This window comes from Xiphophorus maculatus, chromosome 3 (assembly GCF_002775205.1).
Source record: "Xiphophorus maculatus strain JP 163 A chromosome 3, X_maculatus-5.0-male, whole genome shotgun sequence".
Lineage (NCBI taxonomy): Eukaryota > Metazoa > Chordata > Actinopteri > Cyprinodontiformes > Poeciliidae > Xiphophorus > Xiphophorus maculatus.
The window spans coordinates 3,618,964-3,632,722 of record NC_036445.1 but is presented as its reverse complement, the minus strand read 5'-3'; the positions used below and the strand labels follow the sequence as shown (position 1 = coordinate 3,632,722).

At 34.8% G+C, this 13,759-nt stretch overlaps 1 protein-coding gene across 3 annotated transcripts; it reads right to left on the bottom strand.

The window, feature by feature from the left end:
• Positions 1-559: 559 nt before the first annotated feature.
• On the bottom strand, positions 560-11,902 carry LOC102235527 (vascular cell adhesion protein 1-like). Of its 3 annotated transcripts, XM_023331191.1 has the most exons (15): positions 11,851-11,902; positions 11,352-11,478; positions 10,604-11,002; positions 10,075-10,395; positions 9,229-9,531; positions 8,806-9,108; positions 7,593-7,898; positions 7,112-7,414; positions 5,038-5,313; positions 4,561-4,863; positions 3,795-4,070; positions 3,441-3,719; positions 3,096-3,210; positions 2,951-3,008; positions 560-2,131 (listed from the first exon to the last, which is right to left on the bottom strand). In XM_023331191.1, the coding sequence occupies exons 2-15, from the start codon at positions 11,395-11,397 to the stop codon at positions 1,835-1,837; spliced, it is 3,585 nt and encodes a 1,194-aa protein (XP_023186959.1). In that variant the 5' UTR covers positions 11,398-11,478; positions 11,851-11,902; the 3' UTR covers positions 560-1,834. The 3 variants fall into 3 exon arrangements, with proteins under 3 accessions (XP_023186959.1, XP_023186961.1, XP_023186960.1); XM_023331193.1 differs by lacking the exon at positions 7,593-7,898; XM_023331192.1 differs by lacking the exon at positions 9,229-9,531.
• Positions 11,903-13,759: the final 1,857 nt, after the last annotated feature.

The window sequence follows — 13,759 nt, the reverse complement described above, 5'->3', positions numbered from 1 at the left end:
ATTAATTACCATGCAGAAAAAATGTATGAGTTGAGTTTGATTTCATCTTCACCTAACAAACAATCTATACGTCTTTGGTGGCTGCTTTCATTTTTCTGAACGTCTGATTAATGGTACTTATTGAAACTATCAGAAATGTGTCTTTTTTTTTTTTTTTACTGTATTCTATCATCTTGTCCTGTTGGGTGTTACAAATGCTGTTAAATAATAAATAAATATTGCTTACTTATTGTAACTGACAAGAGTCCACAGCAGGTGGCAACAGAGATGAATACTACAAACCACTTTCCAGGTGTTTAATTAACAATTCTAAAAAATAAATTAAAAACTGTGTCTAAAATATAATGCTAACATTGCTTTACTAAAAAAAGTGTTTTAAGACAAGAGATTGGTTTAATACTTTTAACTATTATTGAAATAGAGCAAAATTACAAGGTAACAAAATCCCACACATATTGACCTTGACAGAGAATGTATTATCATGATGGTTGTGAGATTGAGTCAGTCTTAAAAAATTAGAAAACAACAATGACATTTTCCAGATGTATTGGTACCAACAAGTACATTTATTATGCATTTACTTAAAATGAATACAATAAAAATATATAAACAAAACATGCCATATTTGAGCTACGTCAGATTACTTTTGTTATTTTTTTAGTCATAGTTTTGACCTGCAGGATCATATAAAAGAATCAAGTACAGCAATACAAATCAAAAGGGTGAACGATTTTGTGAATGGCATAGTGAGAGTATACCAAAAAAAAATATAAATATAATTTTATTTAAAAAGTTGTTCTTTAAGCTTCCTCAGATACTATTTGAATACCTCCTGAACATGATCCCCAAGTCATAGAGATTTATCTGTTCTTTGTTTTTTGTTTTTCCCTGCCTTTGAACTTTCATGGTAATGGGTAACAGGTTCAATTTCACATTCAATAAATGTAATATCTCTCTTAGTACACTACATAAAATACATTATTTCTAATTATATAAATTCTAAAGTGTTTCTTTGACTGGTTACATTAGGAGCTCGTTAGTTGAAAGCAGTTTATAACATTGTATAACATCCAAATGGAGGGATCAGGTTGGAATGGCATCTTCAAAGTCATAAGTGGTGCTGCAGATTGTAAAAATACAGTAAATGATGCATGTGTTTGCCTGATTCACTTTGCCATAACAAGCATTAATAAAAGTTAAAATGTAGCAGTTTATAAATGTATTTAAAAGATCTGTACAAATATACTACACGTATACTAACTTATACATAAATGAATATGTGAAAGAAACAACTTTACAATTAATCTCACCCAATAAATTAAAAAAAGAAGTCCATTGAGTTTTATTGCACTGTGCTGACATCCTGCATAATGGACCCAGGTGTCAAGTGCCTCAATGTGCGAGTTGTAAATACATCACATTGAAGTTTTACATGTAAATTTTATATTGTACACTAAAAGAATAGAATTCATGAAAAATAAGTTACGTTTATAATTAAAACTAGTTAAAGGCATGATGGTTATGAAAACATCAACACAGATCTACAAGACATCAGCGTTACACACTCTTGTTTGAAGTCAGAAAATGTGGGAGATTTTCTTGTTCATATGTTAATAAGTATTTGGTCTGCCTTTTATGCATTCAAACACTAAATCAACATCTTTACAGATAGATGTTCTGAACCATGATTTGTGCAACTGGTTTCAGGAGATACAAACCATGACTATCATTGATATTTAGCTCTTACTGTATTTTATAATCATGGCATCCATATTGTATTCTTGAGTTTTATGGGGTATTCTGTGATTCTGTCTTGGACATCTGGTCTCAATCTTCAACTCTCCTCAACTAAATCCTCCACTTTTGCATACACTGGTTCCTCAGCCTCTTCTTTCTCTTCTTGGACACAGTTTATCATCTCCACTTGATGACCTTTTGCCTTGTTTGCCTTGATTTCTGCATATTCTGTGTTTTTGTTTTCTGAACTCTTTATCCGTTTTGTGGGAATCCGGTTTAGAAAGGAAAAGTCAATTCTGGCATAAATCAATTCCTTTGGACCATTGGTAGCTTCAGGAGCTCCTGCCAAAGCTTCTTTCTTTTCTCTCCCTTGAACAGCTTGGCCATTCGACATCTGCCAGGTATAAAGAAAAACACATCAGTAAAGTTGAGAACTAACAACTAGCTGCACAATGCTACCAAACTTTCTTTACCTGTTATTCAGGTGGAGTCAGAGTTTTTTTGTTTTATGATTTGCCTTTTTATATAATTGTAGCTTTAACAACTTGAATCGCTTTTCCATCATTCAGAATCCAATTATCAATAAATTCTGATTAATTCACATGATTCTCAGTTTGGATTTGAGACATGTTCATGTTCTCACAATGTCATTGATTTAATAAACTTAAGATCCCATTGAGGGACTGAATTCAACTTTTCACTATTATGCTTTTATACTGCTGAAGAAGGAAGTCAGAGTCATATTGTGAATTTAGGGGGTTGTTGTAATGTGCAGCTCTTCCTTATGACCAACAAAACTGCGATTGTTCTCTATTTCTGCAGTGCTGCTTTATTAAGAAAGCAACCATGGCAACAAATAGCCAACTTGTGAAAGATCAAATGATTTAGTGAAACTTGTTGCGAGGAGGGGGCTACATTTAAATTTTTCTCACAAAATAATCAGTTAATCATAGAAATGTCATGTGCTTGTTTAAGATGGTACAGATAAACAGCTTCTCACACATATGGTAAGTCGGAGCATGTGTTGCTGTCCATTTTATGTACAAACCTGTAAAAAGTGTATTTTACAATTTTAAGAGACGTGTAGAATATTCAAAACTATTTATGGTTCTAAACCCGCGGCATCCTGTTATTTCACTTCAGTAGATGTTATTTGGATTTTTTATTTTACAGATAAATGCAGAACAATCATTGATATCAATATTTATCATACCAGTGGCGTAACCATCTCCAGAGATTCACCCTCATCTGCAGAGTTCTTCCGTTTTATTCTGAGGAGACACATTATCTTCACAGTAACGATTTAAATATATGCTTATAGTTGAAAATGTAAATTCAGTTCTAAATGTATGGTGTACCTGTAGAATTTCATCAACAAACAGCAGATGACAGGTGCAAGAAGGAACCCAACCAAAAAGGCAATGATGATTTCCAGCATGAACTTTTTTTCTGAATTAGTTGTTTGCTTGCTTACTAAAGGGAGAACAGAAACAGAATGTGACACAACTGTTGCTTGTTTATGGGGAAAAATAGTTAATTTAAGGTCAAATTAGTATAATTTTTTACAGCTATGTTTTTGTAACTGAAAAGATGCACTTACTTACACAACCATCTGTCCATACTGACGCCAAAAACGAATTAGCAATAAGCACCTTAAAGCAGAAGTTAAAAATAGCAGAAGTGTTAAAGCTGCAAAAATGTACCTTCTTCTTTTGCCCAGAGGACTGTGAGGTTTTTTTTTGCTTCCCCATTTTCATTGCTGCTAACGCATTCGACACTGATGTTGCCATGGCTCTCAACAGTTATGGTAACAGTGCTGTTGACAGTGTGGTTTGACACAATGCTGGTGATGGAGTACTCAGTGTGGTCTTTCAGTAATGGCCATTGGATGGTAGGTAGAGGAAATCCCGCACTAAGACACACACAGGTCAAACTGTCTGGCCGAAGCACACATCCAGAACCATTCAGCACCTTTGGAGACCCTGTAAACATACAATCATCATCAGTTTGGGATAAACCACGTGTGGCTTAATTGTGCATAAAATATGTTTTCTTACAAATCACATTTATGTCAATATATTTAGTCTCAGTGATGTTCTCATAGGTTATTGTGCAGATGTATCGTCCAGAATCTTTTACTGTCATGTTGAAGACGACAAGAGTAGTAGATCCATTGTTGCTGGGGGAACTAGTTCTGTTGCTTGGAAGTATGCTGAGTGAATTTTTAGTCCACACGATGAGTGATGGAGGAACACTGTCAACACTGCAGGTCAGATTCAGAGCATCTCCTTCCTTTATTGTTTGGCTTCCAATGATCTGAGGCCTCCTTCTATCTGTGAATGACATTAAATTGTTTTTAGTTGTTTTATGATATACAATATGTTTAAAGTTTAAAACAAATGTGTGTCTAGATGATAACCTTTAAAACCAAAGATTCAAATAGAGCCCAGAACAGCATTGCTAAACTAAAAACACAATAGGCAAAATATAATAAAAAGCTGTTGAGCATCAAATTATTTATCTCATTGATTTTGCTGATAGCCTCGTTCTAACTTACAATACAATACAAACTGAATTAATTCATTACTGATCATTTTATTGTAAAACTTGATTTAAGGTCTTGAATGACTGGAAATGAAGGGAACTCAAAACATTTTCTTCTTATTCTCACACAACCAACAAGTTCCCCTTTGGTACGTCTTTTTGTGGCTAAGCATATGAACAAAAAGCAGAATAGGTTTTGCACATTGTCTGCACGTTTCTGTCTCCAGCATTTGGCACTACGGTAAAAAAAGAAAAAAATATAAAAGATACAGTACTTACATGTAACAGTTACATTGATTTCTTCTGTTAGAGTTATATTTTGGACTTTTGCTGTGCAGATGTAAAGGCCTGCATCTTTTGCTTTAACGCTATTGATGAACAAAGTGTCCGTTCCACTTTGTTCTTGCTTGAGATTTTCACTGCTGTTTTGCAGTATCATTGAAATTTTAATCTGCAGGTTGCTTTTTTCTAATATGGTCAAGTTGATAACTGAGGAGGGAAAACTGTCAGCAGTGCAGGTCAGATTCAGAGCCTCTTCCTCATCAGCTGTTGTTCTGACAGAGATTTGAGGTTTTCTTATGTCTGTGAAATATATTCCAGCCAAATATGTTAAATGAAAACAAAGAATATACACAGTTGCACTATTGCTACAATATGTAATGTGAAGATAAAAAAAATACCAAAAGTTAACTCAGATTTATTTCCTCTGTTTTTGGAAATGATTTTTGTTGAAACATACTTACTACTACTACTTACTAGTCACTATATGGATTTTTTCTTCCATGGTACTGTTCTGATATGTCGCTGTACAAATGTAGCGCTCTGCGTCTTCCATTGTTTCATTCGTGATGGGAAAAGGGACATTTGCCAGTTCATACAGCACATGGACAGTAAATGCTTTACTTAAAGAGTCTATTTTTAGACTTGCTTCTGTTCCAGATTTAGTCCATATGACAACTAGTGGCTGAAAACTGTCAACACTGCAATTCAGATTCAGAAGATCTTCCTCCACAGTTGCATTTTTGAAATCATCTGTAGATCACAAAATATTATTTTAGAAAGTGTAGTTTAGCTTACTTAGACTTTTATAATCTATTGCTGACATAGCCTTTTTAAAGTCAACTTGAAGTCGGTGCAAGAGTATTTTTGCAGAACTAGATATACCTTATAACCTTTATCACATTATTGTCACATTATAACTGCAGACTGCATTGCACAGTGCCTTCCAGAAGAATAATGACTCGTGAGCTTTTTATATTTTAGTAAAACAGCAATATCTTTATTTAATTTGTATTGTTTTTGTAACATGCCTAAACAAAGTAAGACTTGATTGTGTAGTGGTGGAAATTTGCCACATGACTATTAAAATACTTTAAAAATAAAAAAGTGTAGTGTATTTGCCATCAGAATAAGCTTTATTACCCAAGGTTGTGTGAACAAAGTAGGAAGTTTACTTTGTCTTTTTAAGCATCTAGGCATAAATCACAAATATTCGGCCTCCTGATGATAGTTTGTAGAATCAACTTTGACTGTTCTTACAGCTACAAACTTTCTCTAATCTCTTGCACATCTACAAATTGAAACTTTTGTTCATTCATCTATTTAGAGTGGCTCAAGTTCAGTTACATTTAATAGCGCATTATTGAAAATCAAACTTTGGGTTTTGCCAAATTATCTCAGCTTGATTCATCTTTGGACTTTTACTGGGCCAGCTTAACACTTGATTTTTCTTTGACAGAAGAAAAGCATCCAAAAGGTTATTCCTGACTTGTCTGGTGTGTATTTCTGTCCTCAGGATGCTGCTTGTTCTCTAATGTTCTTTAATAAACGCATGAGCCCTTAACAGAACAGCTGGATTCATACTCAGATTAAATTTCACTGGTGAACTCTGTTGACTAATCAGGTGACGTCTGAAGGCAACTCTTTCCACTAGAATTTAGTTATGGGTAAAATAATAAACAGAGTTGAATTGAAATGCACACTGTACTGATTTTTATTTTAAAACAATCTTGAATTACTTTTTTTCTGGCTTCATGATTGTGCTATACTTTGGATGTTTTCTTATTTTTCTCCCTAGAACAGTTGAATTTGACCATTGCTTTATATCATTTACAGGGGGCCTTTTTTGTTCCCATCTGAATATAACGTAGTATAGGTACATTGATTTTGAAATCTATTTCACTTACAGATTTACACTCAAATGCACCATTTAATTAAGATTTTATACGATAACTGCTTTTATACGTTCTGTGATTAAGATTGTTGGTTTGAACTGTTTTTTGTCTCAATTTGAGATTCATCTAATGAGTTTGAATGTTCCATTTGCAAACATTAGCAAGTATTTCTGCTACAGCCTGCTATCAGGTTCACAGGCTATAGATTGATTACAGTGGTTGTAGAGCACAATTATTATTTTTTTCTTTCAGAACAAGAGTACTTCTTTGTAAAGCAGTTACAGAGAAATAAGAAGTCTGGGTGTCAGAGGGCATAATTTACACAAGTAGCACCACAAATGTTTAGGCTAACATGATGGAAACATGCCTGTTTCCTTCTAACACTTAATAGCCCAAAGTTCATGTCCTATTTTAATCCCTGCGAAGGAATTGAAGAAGATAATGTCTCTCAGGCTCTCCGTTTATGTCAGCTCCTGCTGCAAAGGGTGCTTAAATAGTTTGAAAATATAAAAATTATTTATACATGGCATTGGTGCTGGAATAAAATCCTCATATAAAGACCATAAACAAGTAATTCAGTACAAGTGTTGTACCACGAACACTTGCTCTGATGAAAAGACATGCTTGCTGAAAATGATTAAGAAGAATGTACTCACACGTTACTGTTACTTTGATTTGTTCTGTTAGATTATTGGTCAGGTGTTTTGCAGTACAGATGTAAAGCCTTGCATCTTCTGCTGTCACATTAGTTTTGGACAAAGAACCATTGCCATCTTTCCTCTTAGTGTTTTCAGTGATGATGAAAGCACTAGATGAATTGCTGTGCTGCTGGTGAGTTTTTGATTCTGTTTTAGTCCAGTTGATATCTGAGAGAGGGAAGCTGTCAGCACCGCAGGTCAGATTCAGATCATCTCCCTCTTTTACTGTTGTTCTACCAGAGATCCGAGGTTTTCTGAGGTCTGTCAGGGCAGATATTTAATATTAAGCAAAACAAGATATAAAACTGTATTTTAAAACAGATATGTGATAACACCCACAAGTGTTAAGTATTCTAAAGATATAAAACATTACACATGAAATCCCCAAATACTGACTTAGAAACCCAAATATGAGTTTTATTTCTGAAAATTTACTTACAGTTCACTTTAACATGGATGTTCTCTATCATGCTGTCATTCTGATATGTTGCTGTACAAATGTAACATCCAGCTTCTTTTGCTGTTACATTCATGATGGAAACAGAGACATTTCCACTTTTTTCCTGTCCGTAGACTACTGTGCTGTTATCTGCTTTACTTAAAATATTGTCCTGACAATTGATTTCTGTTCCATATTTAGTCCATGTAATAACTGATGGAGGAACACTGTCAACACTGCAGGTCAGATTCAGATCTTCTCCCTCCATAACTGTTGTTCTGCCAGAGATTTGAGGTTTTCTAATATCTATGGAGTACAGATTAAGCAAAAATGTTTTAACACTTTTTAATAAACTAATGAAACATATGAGGTTGAAATTTAAATATCCATCCATTATCTTTTGCTTATCCAGGGTTGGGTGACGAGGGCAGCAGCCTAACTAGGAAGACCCAGACTTCCCTCTCCCCAGTCACTTAGGCCAGATTTTCAAAGGCATTCCCAGGCCAGCCATAAAACATAGACCCTCCAGCATAACTTGGTTCTTCCTCTGGGTCTCCTATCTTTGGGAAATGAGGGAAACACCTCACCAGGGAGACATCAGGGAGGAATCCTAACCAGGTATCCAAGCCACTTAACTGGCTCTACTCTGAGTTCCTCCCGGATGACCGAGCTACTCATCCAATCGATAAGACAGAGCCCAGAAACCCAGAGGCAAATTTTGGCTGCTTGTTCATGACAATAGTTGAGGTTAGAGATGCAGATCGACTGGCAAACTGAGAGCTTTGAGTTTTAACTTGGGCCTCTCTTCACCAAAACTGACTGATAAGGCATTCCCATCACTGCAGATGCAGCACCAATCTGCCTATCAATGTCCCGCTCCATTTTCCCTTCAATAGTGAATAAGACTGAGACCCTTAATGCTTAATGCTTCCACTTGAAGCAGGACCTCATCCCTGATGTGAAGAAGGCAATCTACCCTTTTCCAGCTCAAGATCACAGCCTCCCTCTGTAGCCTTTGTTCTACCAGAGATCTTAGGTTTTCTAAGGTGTATTGTCAGATATTTAAAATAAGGCATTTTCAAACAGATATTTGATAACATACACAAGTGCTAAGTATTCTGAAGAAATTACAAAACCTTACACTAAATTATCCTGACTTAGAAGCCCAAATAATTATATACCTTCTGCAAATTAACTATGAAAATATACTTACAAGTCACTTTAACATGGACTTCTTCCGTCATGCTTTCATTCTGATACGTTGCTGTACAAATGTAACGTCCAGCTTCTTCTGTTGTTACATTCATGAAGGAAAAAGAGACACGTCCACTTTTTTCCAGCAGGTAGACTTGTCTGCTTTCTACTTTGCTTAAAATGTTGTCCTGCCATTTGGTTTCTATTCCAGATTTAGTCCACTTGATAACTGATGGAGGAACACTGTCAACACTGCAGGTCAGATTCAGATTGTCTCCCTCCATGACTGTTGTCCGGCCAGAGATCTGAGGTTTTCTTGCATCTGTGGAGCACAGTTTAAACAAAAGGTTTAAACACTTTTGTTATGAACTCCATAAGTTCAAGCTTAGATAATTGCATCTAATAGTTTGAGAAATATTTCTTCAAAATGTATTAAACACACATGTCACTGTTACAGTAATTGTTTCTCTCTGAGTGTTGTTCAGATGTTTTGATGTGCAGATATAAAGACCAGCATCTTCTGTTGTCACATTAGTGACGGAAAACAAGCAACTTCTTTTTTGTCGCTGACAGATTTTACTGCTGCCACGCTTTTTAGATACATTGTGACTCTGCTGTTCGGCTTGTTTTCTAGATTTAGTCCATGTGATAACTGATGGAGGGAAACTGTCCACACTGCAGTTCAGATTCAGTTCATTTCCTTCTTTAACTTTTGATCTACCAGAGATCTGAGGTTTTCTTGCATCTGCAGAGCAAATATAAACAAAATATTTAAATTTTCAGTAAAGCAGACAAACAAATTGTTACTGGCCAATTTATATACCTCAAGAAAGTATTTTAGATTGTAATTTGTTGTGGATGTATTTATCTAAATATATTTTTTCATGTTTTACTTTCGAAAAATCTCAGCCGACATGCCATTGTTATTTTGATTGTTTTTCTTAGAGTGTTATTCAGATATTGTTCTGTACAAACTTAAAGTCCAGAATTATTTGCTGTCACGTTAGCATGGTAAAAACTGCACATTTTTCCTTCTATTAAGTCATCTCTGGTTAAATTTGAACCATTTCATAATGCTGGAGGGAAAATGTTAATACTCCAGGTCACAATGAAAGTCTCCTGACTTCACCACAGTATTCTCTGTTACCAAAATTTATTTCACATCAATGAAATAAAAATAATGTAATACAATAAAATAAAGCCAGTTTTAAAAGAGGGGTATTTTATGAGCAAATGTTCATAAGTTGTAATTAAAACAGCAGGATTTGTAAGACAATGAGGTACTCACATGTCACATTCAGAGTCACAGTCTCATTTATATTTATGTCGCCTATGAAGTTGACTTTGCAGGTTATACTGGTGTTGTGGTGATCAGCTGATGCATTAAAGGTCAGAGTTGAGACATGTCTCTTTGTGAAAGCAGTCAGATTCTCTGTTTTTAAAGCAGTAATGTTTCCTATGATGTAAGAATCTTTCTCTCCTTCTCCTCTCCACATCCAGGTGATTTTAGGAGGAGACCCAGAGCAGAGACCAGGAGCAGTGCAGGTCAGAGAGGCCTGCTGTCCCTCAGTCAGTGGAGGAATCATCACTGAGGGCTTTTGGTTCAGACCTGATGGAAACAGTTCATCAAACTAATCATCACAAAAATGGTTATCAGTGTGAGGTTGACAAGACAGATTGACTAAATATTTCCTTTATTTTGTCAACAATAAACCTTCAACAATCTTCTCTAAAAAATAAAAAAAGGTAAAATTATTAATTTGCTTCATTAAGTCTAGTAATCTGATGTGGGAATTGTATGCTGGAATGTTTCCTACCTGCTAACGAGAGTTTTGCTTTTGCAAGATATGTAAATGCTTCTCCTGTTCCTTTTCCCACAACTCGGACTTGATATGATCCAGAATCAGATTTCTGAAGATCATTGATCACCATGCTGCAGTTCTTCTCAGTCATGTTCAGGTTCAGCAGTGACACACGACCTTTGAACATAGGTTGAATGTTTTTCTCGTTCTCGCCAGAGTGAAATACAGGGACAGATTTGGCACAATTGTCCTCAGATTTTTCACATTTATACCAAATAATATGTTCGGGTACAAAGAAAGATGTGAAAGAGCATGGTATCACAGCACAGAGTCCAGCTTCTGCTCTTATTTCATCCTCATTGAAAGAAACACAATAACCTTCCTGTTGACAGAACTCTTTCCATTGTAATGCACCTGTTAATAAGAAAAACAAGTAAACTCAGGATTTGTTCAAAAATTATTTCAATGAAATGAAACAATGCCAAAGTAATGACAGTTTCATCCTGACTAAAGTTTCTTGTCAGTAAATGTCTATATAAACCACATATAATTTATAAGATGTTTAAACACTAACCATTAATCTTTCCTTAAGTATCTCCACGTAACAGAAAAACTTTATTAATTTGCAAATTTGCGAAACAAATATATAAACTTTAGAGATTTGCCATAAATATTGTTACAAGCAAATGTGGATACATATACATATAGTGTATTTAATTTTAGTATTGATTCATGTTCATGAATTAGACGATTCATACATTACCGTTGCCAGTAGGGAGAGACACGATTAACCAGATGAAAACAAACATCCTGATTTGAAGCTTGAAACATTCAGATCATTCCAAACAGGGAAGAGACTTTTATCCAGGAGTTTCAGAAAAATACTGAAACTGAAGCAAAGTTCAGACATAACATCACACATTCAATGCAACATTTCTGTACTGGATTTTATTTCAGTATATATAACTGCACTTTATGAATGTTTTAGGTAAAGTTTTGCTACCTAATTATTATGACTTTACATCTTTTCAGTAAAGACAAATAAAATGGAACTATGAATAATTAAAATTTGTAATCATCAGGAGAATTTATATACTGCACACCTCTGTGGCATTACAATTCATTGTAACCTTGTTCTGCAAGAAAGCACTGATTTTTCTCTTTAACTCTCCCACCCCAACTTACACACACACGTAGACATTGAATTATTTTGTTCATCAATCTGAGAGCTAAAGCATTGTGTTAATAAAAGTTTTATTCACCTCTTTTTTTGTCCACCTTTCCACTCGTCTTCAGTGACTTTCTTCACAGGCGTCTAAACCGCCTTCTTCTTTTCTCTTTCATATTTCTTCTTTTTATGCTGCATTAAGAATTGGGAAGTTGGTTTGTGAGCACTTTTATGAAAAAAAAGCTGCTCAACCAATGAGTGAGACTCAGGCTTTATAAACTATAAATTTAATAAGTTGTGATAATGCATGTGTTTGTATAGTTTTTCATTATATCATCATCATAAATCATTTACTAAGAGGTTGTTTTGCATTATTTCTATGATTATGAACATGGAAAACTTTGACAACAATATTTTTTATGCTTTTAAATTGCAGCCATTATTGCATTTAAGCCTACCATTTCATTTAACTTCTTATTTAGAGCAAAAACAGATGAATCCATATTTGCAGAGACATATGAGTTTGATTTTCTTCACTAGTTTTTTATTTTATTTCTTGTGTTCCTTCAAAGAAATGAAAACCATTGCAAATGTACAGCCTATATACAGTAGTTCGTCCTGTGGTAGATCCCCCACTCAGTCTGTCTCATGGCAGTGTCACTTCTATCAGACTGTCTTGTAGAAGCTGTGTCTACAATGTATCTTACCACAATCAATATGAATGTGCATCTGAATGGCTGAATGGATGATTATAATGCTAAACACTTTGGAATAATTTCATTTACAGGCCACTTCCTAATTGCCATAGACACCCAACTACAATATGCTGACCCCACTTTCAGTAAAGGATCATTGCAAAGTAGAGTGCTGAGTCCTCTACTGCTCACTATGTTGCCTCATGGTTGTTCAGGAGCAGCTGCAGGTAAAGAAGCCAGAGTAAGTTTTCTGATATCACCATAGTTGTAGATCTTAGTCTTGGCCAGATCTCTCTTGAAAAAGACATTTTTAATCTCAATGAGACACACCTGGTTAAAGAAAGGGTTACATTCATACATATATTACCAACAGCTCCCCCCCACCTTTCTGTAGGTTTGAGGTAGAGAGGGCGACAGCATCAACTTCCTGTAAGTTTCATCTGACAATCCCATGTTGACACAGCAATCTTTCACAATGCTGCCCCCCTTAGGAAAAAGTATGTAAACTAAATTTAGGGACATACATTGTTTTTTAGTAATTATGGAAGAAAAATTTCTAACATTTTTGTGTATTAAAAACATTTTTTACTCGATGATGGCATCCACTGTCTTCTGTAGTGTGTTGCTCATCAGGAGCTGAGAGGAAGTGGTTTCATAGGCTCTTAAGAAAGACCAGTTTAGTGTCTAACAGATTTTATCTCAAGATCTCAGTAACTATTTTTAAGACAAGAGCCTGAAGTTTTTTAAAGATGGTCAAAGCTGCAGGATGCCATATATGGATATATGTACTGGTATATATTACTGCTATTAATAAAATACCATCAAGAATAACGTCTCCAGGCAGGAAACTGTTGCAGAACTATAGACTTCATTCAGTGACTGATGCATCGTTGGTGTACAAAAGAGCATTAGCATATTTGTACTTCCTCCGAGTATCTGTTAGACTTTATAACTGTCTTTATATTCTAAAGGCATCTATATCCCTGCCGTTATAGTTTTTTTTAGTAAATAGTATGTTATTTTTTATGCAGAAATGTACATTAACATTTTATATTTTTATTTTTCTACACAATTGGACATTTCTTTGAATCTGATTATACTGTTTTTGAAAATTATACAGTGTAACTTTATGCTGTAAGTTTGCTCTTTTTGCACAGTTAGTTATTCTTATTCTCTTTTTGAATGTTTTTTTTATTTTGAACCTAGATGCTTTAACTCGCATGTTACTTTGCTGCTGCTACCAAGTCAAGAGACATTAAAGTTTTTTTTATTCTACTCTAATATTCATGTTGCAGTCAGTCTAGATCT

Coding starts and splice junctions, on each gene's coding strand:
- LOC102235527 (XM_023331191.1), bottom strand. CDS start 11,397: ATGTTTGTTTTCATCTGGTTAATCGTGTCTCTCCCTACTGGCAACG. Junction 7,899..8,805: donor AGTCCATGTTAAAGTGACTT/GTAAGTATATTT, acceptor TGTACTCCATAG/ATATTAGAAAACCTCAAATC. Junction 4,071..4,560: donor AATCAATGTAACTGTTACAT/GTAAGTACTGTA, acceptor TGTCATTCACAG/ATAGAAGGAGGCCTCAGATC.